This window comes from Alligator sinensis, unplaced genomic scaffold (assembly GCF_000455745.1).
Source record: "Alligator sinensis unplaced genomic scaffold, ASM45574v1 scaffold1765_1, whole genome shotgun sequence".
NCBI lineage: Eukaryota > Metazoa > Chordata > Crocodylia > Alligatoridae > Alligator > Alligator sinensis.
The window spans coordinates 103,158-109,995 of record NW_005843468.1 but is presented as its reverse complement, the minus strand read 5'-3'; the positions used below and the strand labels follow the sequence as shown (position 1 = coordinate 109,995).

Here is a 6,838-nt window from a genome sequence, read left to right as displayed (position 1 = left end):
CCCGCCAGCACGGGGGGGCCGTCGATCTCGGCGGGGAGGAAGCCACGGCGGCTCTAACCAACGCTCTCACCGCCCGTGCCCAGGTACTGGTCACGGGCACTTCTTTCCCTTCATTTAACTCCGGGGTGTCCAACTCCCTTGGGCCAAGGCCACACCCAGCCCAGGGCACGGGGCAGCCACGGTGTCCAGGGGAGAGGACTGGGGGTGGTCGTGAGGGTCCCAAATTCTACATTAGGCCATGAGTAAGACCCTGCCGGTGCCCTGCGGGGGGTCGGGTGTTGTTGGTCTCATCAGGCTGCCTCGGGGTGACAAAGCACAGAACTGTCCATAGACAAGCCTGGACAGAGCACCCACCCACCCACCAGCTGGTCTGTGGCAGCGGCCGGGGCTTTTCTAGGCACGGTATGGGCAAGAACAGCTCGGTACAAAGTATTTGGGGTTCCCAGGTCCCTGTTCATGCCCTGATCACAACTGATCCTGGTTCTTACCAGTCACTAGAACAGCTTGAGGTGACAGTCTTAGAGAATGGGGCTGGCAGGGAGCTGAGGGGTCACATCCAGCCCGAGGCAGGATCAGCCCCGTCCGGACCCCGTGTGACCTCAGAGGTGCACGACACAGTCACCCCTGACACAGCCCCTGGCATCGCCCCTGCCCTTGCCCCCAGGAAAGCAGAGGGGCTGTGGAGGTTGTATAGGTCCAGCTCCCACCCCCTCCCTTCTCTTACAGCTGTGTCTCCCGCCGCCGCTGGGCACTGGGCTCTATGATGGACTCCTCTTCTTCCTGCTGGAGCTCCTGGCCCAGGTACCTCCCTCCTCCGCCAGGGCCAGGGTGGATGGGATCAAACCAGGCCATTCATGACCAGCAGGGTCTTTTTGGATAGCCCCCACACTGCTCTGCTAGGTCCCTGGTTGGAGCCAGTAGCTTGCATGGGGTGGGGGGGTTGGTTACTGGGGTCCACACCCAGCCGCTGCCAGGGCTCAAAGGTGTTGGGGAGTCCCACAGAGGAGGCATCTCTGCTGTGACGTGGCTCGGAGGAGTCTGAGCCCTGATCTGGACCTGGCATCTGGGCTCTCCCCCTGCCAGGAGGAGGGGGTGGGCACATGGGGCTTCGCTGGCTCGGAGCTATGGGACATCACGTGGCACCGGGTCGCTGCGGCCCTTGGCTTGGCCCGTGGAGAGCCTGCGATGGAGAGCGAGACACCTTGGCCTGGCCAGCCCACCCCGGAGCCAGACTGGAACCTCATCTCCCCTCAAGGTAGGTGGCCAGGCCTCTGGGACCCTCCACGATCCCTGCCGACCAGTTGTGGCCTGGACCAGGGCTCCAGCTCCCCTTGCCAGGGAGGGGGGCTCACAGTCTCCATGGGTCTGCTCTGAGCTGGGAGTGGCTGGATGAGCCTTGGCTTTGGCTCCAGCAGACCTTTGTGGATGGGTCTGGGCAGCTGGGAGCTCTGCTCCAGTTGGCTTGTGGGTTTGGCTCCAGAGAGGGCAGTTCCCTGGGGTCTGGAGGCCTCCAGCTTGTGCCTGTGCCTGGCTGCAGCTGTACCGGGGCCTTGACAGGAGCTGGGGGAGGTGGGGAGCAGGTGTGGCAGCTCCCTGCTTGTCACAGACCCTGCATACGCCCCCGGGCCTGTCACTGACTCTGGGCCGGAGCTCCTGACTGGCCCGTGGGGCTTTGGCTCCTGTCACTGAGGATCCCACCATGTGCCCCGTGCTGTCTGCCCCAGTGCCTTGTGCCCTGCACCTTCCCCTCTGGGACCAGATCAGCCTACTGCTGGCTCCTCAGCCCCATACAAATCCTGCCACCTCTGCCAGGGCTTTGGGGGCTTCGTGCAGCCCACCCTACTTGCTTGCAGGATGTGGAAAGCTAACGTGCCCCTGGCCATGCTGGGAGGAGGATTTTTGAGCTGCTTGTGGGGCAGGTTCAACACGTCCCAGCCCCTGGGCCGTGGACCCAGGTGGAGTCTACTACGGGAGCCCATGACCATGACCTTGCTTGCGGAGCTGGCTCTAGCTGATGCTGCTCTGATATGGTAGACAGAGATGCCTGAGACAGCCCTCTCCACCTCCATACACGTCTGTACTGCTGGGGGGGCTGGCGTCTGCTGTGGGAGAAATCATAAAAATCACAGACAAGTGGGGCTGGCAGGGAGCTGCAGGGTCACGTCCAGCCCGAGGCAGGATCAGCCCTGTCCAAACCCACCCAGACCAACCCCGTGTGCAGTCTCGGAGCCGCACAACAGTCACCCCTGGCACAACCCTGAGCATCGCCCCCACCCCTGCCCCTGGGATACAGGGGGCCGTGGCCCAACGTCCTGTTGCTGCCAGGGGGTGTTGGTGAGTGCCAGGGGAGAGAGCCCAGGCCCATGCTGTGCCCCCGCTGCAGAGGGAAACCCCGCAAGCCGGGCTGACCTGAGCGGGGGGCAAATCCCTTCCTGCCCTCCCCAAGGTAGCATGAGCGGGGGCAAGGTCCTCCAGCCAGGACCCTGCACGGCTGAGGCCTGGCAGGTGCATTGGCACAGCCTGGGCTCAGCCCCAGCTTGGGCTGCAGCCAGCACCCAGTGCCTCTGTGGGGGGCTTCAACCCCCTGACACATGGAGCTGAATGGCGGGGGGCAGCTCAGTGCAGTGGTAGCCGACTGCCTGGTCTCGGAGCTACCAACTCCCTGGTTGATTTGCTGGAATCGCAGCGGCCGCGGTGGGTTTGGGGCTGGCGCGGAGTTGGGGCCCAGATGGTGCTAGCCGGCCCTCCCTGCCAACCCCTGTGCCTGCAGGGACCCTGCTCTTCCTCAACCTGGCACTCCTCGTCTTCACCCGGGAGCCTCACCTCTGCCTCGGGCAGCTGGCCCAGCCCAGCAGCCTTACCCTAGCCACCCTGCGCAAGCTGCTGTCTCCCGACTTCCTGCTTCACTTGACCCAGACGTGAGTTGGGCACAGGGGTGGCCGGGGCAGGGTAGGGCACCAGTGGCATTCAAGGGCACTGGAACATGCATGGAGCAGCTGACGGTGCCCCACTGCTGGAGCTGGACTCCCTGCGGGCCCCCGTGGCCTCTGCTAAGCTGTGTGCTCTGTCATGGCTGCAGGCAGGCAGGTGAGGACGGAGACCCTGGGCTGGTCCCTGCTGTAGTGCTCCATACTTGCCAGCTGTTGTGTTTCCCCTTCGCCGTGGAGGTGGATGAGGAAACCCTGGCGCGGATGGTGGAGGCCGCAAGCGAGGCTGAGATCCCTGCCCATCTGCTGCAGGTATCTGGGCCCCCCTTCCCCTCTCCCCACTGTCCCGTGCTCTTTCCTTCTGTTTCGCAGGCAGGACCCTGGGCCGCCCCCTTCCCTTCTCATTTCCTACCTGGAGTGCCTGGTGCCCACATCTGGCTGTGCCCGCACTGCAGGCTTCTGCCGAGGCACAGTGGGGCATGTGGGCAAAGCCAGCAAGACCAGGGGCAGAACTGGTTTCTCCCTGCAGCTCCATAAGGAGAGAGAAGAGCTAGAGAAGGTGCGGAGCAGGGCAGCAAGGAGGCCGGGGGCTTTGGAGGGGCTTCCCTAGGAGCAGAGACTGAGGCCAGGCCTAGGAGGGACGCTGGAGGGGACAGGAGCAGGGTTTGCGCCGCACTGAACGGGGAGGAGAAAGTCCCTGGGGATTTATTCCTGCCTGTCTCTGTCCAGACAGAGCAGGGACCCTCCATGCTGGAGGAACAGGAGAAAGCCCTGCTCGGACCTGGTCACTCGCCGCCAGCTCCGCTCTGCCCCGGGACACGGGACACGGGGCAGGACGGACCTGAGCCATATGTTTGCTTTGTGGTGAGTGGGGTTGGCCTTGCCAGACCGGTGCCGGTCAAGATGTCCCGGTGCCAGGAGCAAGAGCCAGTCCAGCCCTACCCAGTGGCTCCAGGACAGGTGTGTGGTGGCCCTACCATGGCCCAGCTGAGCTGGTGCCCCCCTCTCTCTGTCCCCGCCAGGCTTGCTGCCACCACCTGCCTCTGCCAGCCACGGAGCTGCCAGAGAGACTCCTCTGCCACCTGGCTCTGCGCGACGAGCGGGCAGTGGGGCAGTTTGTGGCCGTGGCATCGGAACCGGCCGTCACCTTCCTGTCATCCGTCCTGCTCGGCACCCATGCCCAGCCCACACACCAGCTGCTGGCCTTACTGGCCCAGGTGGCGCGGGCTAGTTCTGCACACCTGCCTTTCCTCCACGGCCTGCTGGGTGGCTCCGACGACACTGGCCAGGCCCTGAGCCACCTGCTGGGCCACCCGGAGCCCCTGGTGCGTGCCGGCTCCTGCAGCCTTGTGGGCAACCTGCTGCGGCACGGGTCGGGGCTCCCCAGGGGCCAGGCCAGGCTGCTGGAACGGCTGCTGGAGCTCCTGGGTGACCCCGATGGGGCCGTGCGCAGGGCGGCTATCTTCGCTGTGGGCAACGCGGCCTACCGGGCTGGCGGGCTGGCGCAGGGCTTGGCCCAGGCCGTGCCCTGCGTGGTGCGGCTGCTGGGAGACCCCCAGGCCAGGACCCGCAGCAACGCTGCCTCGGCCCTGGGCAACCTGGGGCGCAACTCAGCCGAGCTAGCAGACGTGCTCATCCGGAACGAGGTCCCCCGGCTCCTGCTGCACTGCGCCTGCCACGACTCCCAGCCCGCGGTGAGGGGGGCTGCCCTCATCGCCCTGCGGGCCCTCAGCCGCCAGCCTGGGATACGCCAGGTACCGCCCGTGGCCTCCGTGCCTCCCTCTGCCCCATCCTCTGCTCTGCTTTCTGCTCCCTGCCCTGTGCTCCCTACCAAAGCAGCTGCTCTGCTTTCTGCTCCCTGTCTGATCCCCTGTTCTGCTTTCTGCTCCCTGTCCTCTCTTCCAGCTATCGCATGCCACACGCAGGCTGCCTGCGCCACGCTTGGTACCGGTGCAGCAGGGTGCCCACTCTTGCAGGTCACCTAGCTCAGGGGCTGGTAACCTCCAGTCCATGGCCTGGATTTGGCCTGTGAAGAGACAAGATTAGGCCCTGTGGCGGGGTCAGTGGCACAGCAGAGAAGTGCCCCTAATCCCCCCCAGCTGCATCCGGCTCCATGCCAGGCCTGCTCTCCCCCCACGGCTGCAGCCTGCACGTACCCTCACTGCCATAGTTTGGGGTTGCCCTTGTTTGGCAATCAGTGGCGACTGAGGGCAAGGCAGCAGCAGGGGATATAGGGATGGGCCAGGGGCCTCCCCCCCGCCAAGGGTGGGTAACTGGGAGGGAAGGTAGTGGCTGGGGGTGGGGGGCGCAGGGTGACTGGCACGGCTTCCCATTCCTCTCCCAGGTGCTGCTGTCTCTCAAGGCAAGCGAGAAGCTGGGGGCCGCATCCCTCGATGGGTCCCAGGCCAGTCTCTCCCGCAGCCCCCGCCTCGCCTCGGCTCGGCACTGCGAGAAACTCATCCACCTCCTCCGGCCCACGCACAGCGCCTGAGGGGGCCGGACCTGCCCGCTCCGGAGAGACACTCCAGAGCCTGCCCAGACTCGGACCCGCCACCTCGCTCATCTCCTGAGGATGCCCGGAGCGCTGAGCCAGCAAGAGCTGAGAGAGAGGGAGGACTGGAAACACCCAGGGCATGGAGAAGGACCTGAAACGCCTCCTTTCCATTGCGGTACCAAGAGGCAGGGAGATCCTGGCCCTGAGCGGGTCCCCACTCGCAGCTTTGTCCTCTCAAGAGGCCTTGTGGCCCCAGGATGTGCCTTAATGTCCCCTAGTCCAGCCAGGGTGGCATCCAGCTAGGGTCTCCTTGGTCTCTGTCCCTCGCAGAAGTGCCCAGTCCTGTGGGCTGAGCACGGGGAGTCGAGGTTTCATTCAGCAGGGATGAGCCCAAGCCATTGTGAGGCAGGGAGCGTGCTCCACACGTGTCCTGCCCCATTTCTGGGGTCTCACAGTGGCCTGGACAAGTCAGGAGCCGCTGTCAGCAGCGGTGGGGGGGGAGGCTGGGTCTCATCCCCACCGCAGCTGAGCTGGGGATGGTCTCCCTGGCTCAGCTGGGACGGCGGGTGCGGAGCTGCTGGGCAGGACAGGGACGGACCCCTGGACAGTCAAGTGCTGCTGGGGGAACCTCTTTATTCCCCAACCGGGAGCAATAACGGTGCTCAAGTAACACGGCCCAGTTCGCCTCCCCTTAGACCCCCTGTGCCACGTCCTGCTGACGGGGGTGGGGGGGTCCCCCACCAAGGGGGCACCAGGGCCTTTGCCTGGACCTTTCCACCCCCACATTTTCAGCTATTTCTCTGGTTTGTTTTATTCCAATAAATGACTTTTGCCTGGCTGGGCGGTTTCCTGCTCTCTGCCTGGGGCCACAAAAGACACCCCCAGCCCCAAGGCTGGGTCCAGGCACCGTTGGCCCCGGGGGCCTGAAGAGCTCGAGAACATCGTCAGGAACCAGGGCTGTGCGTCAGCGACGGAGCAAGGGCACGGACGGACGTGACCACGGGCGGACGCAGGTGCGTCGGCGCCAGGCATCGCCAGAGACACAGCACCCGGTTTCCTCCTGTTCAAAGGAGGCTGTGCTAACACGCCAGGGGCCCGGCGCTGCAGCCCTTCCTGTGGGATCACAGCAAAAACCCACAGAGCTCGGGCAGGGTCGCCCGCGGGCTGCAGTATGTATCGAGGTTTTAAAAAACCCGATCGGGACTCGTAGGGCAGGTGCTATCTGTTATCAGACCAACACGATTTTTGCAAAAAATAAATAAAAGTAATTGCAAGCTTTGGGCGCACGCATCCTTCAGCTGGTTTTTTTGCAAAAATCTTGGTGGCCGAACAGAAGAGATCAGCTCTGCTACGAGTCCCGATGGCTTGCCCCCCGAGTCTAACCCGGCAGCGGCCGCTGCACCCCTGCGCGCCCAAC

The 6,838-nt window shown here is 64.6% G+C and overlaps 1 protein-coding gene across 1 annotated transcript in view; it reads left to right on the top strand.

Annotated features, from left to right (window-relative positions):
• STK36 (serine/threonine kinase 36) overlaps positions 1-6,159 on the top strand; it is a 14,382-nt gene extending 8,223 nt beyond the window's left edge. The window contains exons 16-22 of the mRNA XM_025195320.1: positions 1-83; positions 727-801; positions 1,084-1,255; positions 2,771-2,918; positions 3,080-3,239; positions 3,950-4,681; positions 5,272-6,159. The exon at positions 1-83 is cut by the window's left edge and continues 61 nt beyond it. Coding sequence (XP_025051105.1) covers positions 1-83; positions 727-801; positions 1,084-1,255; positions 2,771-2,918; positions 3,080-3,239; positions 3,950-4,681; positions 5,272-5,418 — 1,517 coding nt within the window. The 3' untranslated portion in view covers positions 5,419-6,159. The remainder of the gene's footprint in view (positions 84-726; positions 802-1,083; positions 1,256-2,770; positions 2,919-3,079; positions 3,240-3,949; positions 4,682-5,271) is intronic.
• Positions 6,160-6,838: the final 679 nt, after the last annotated feature.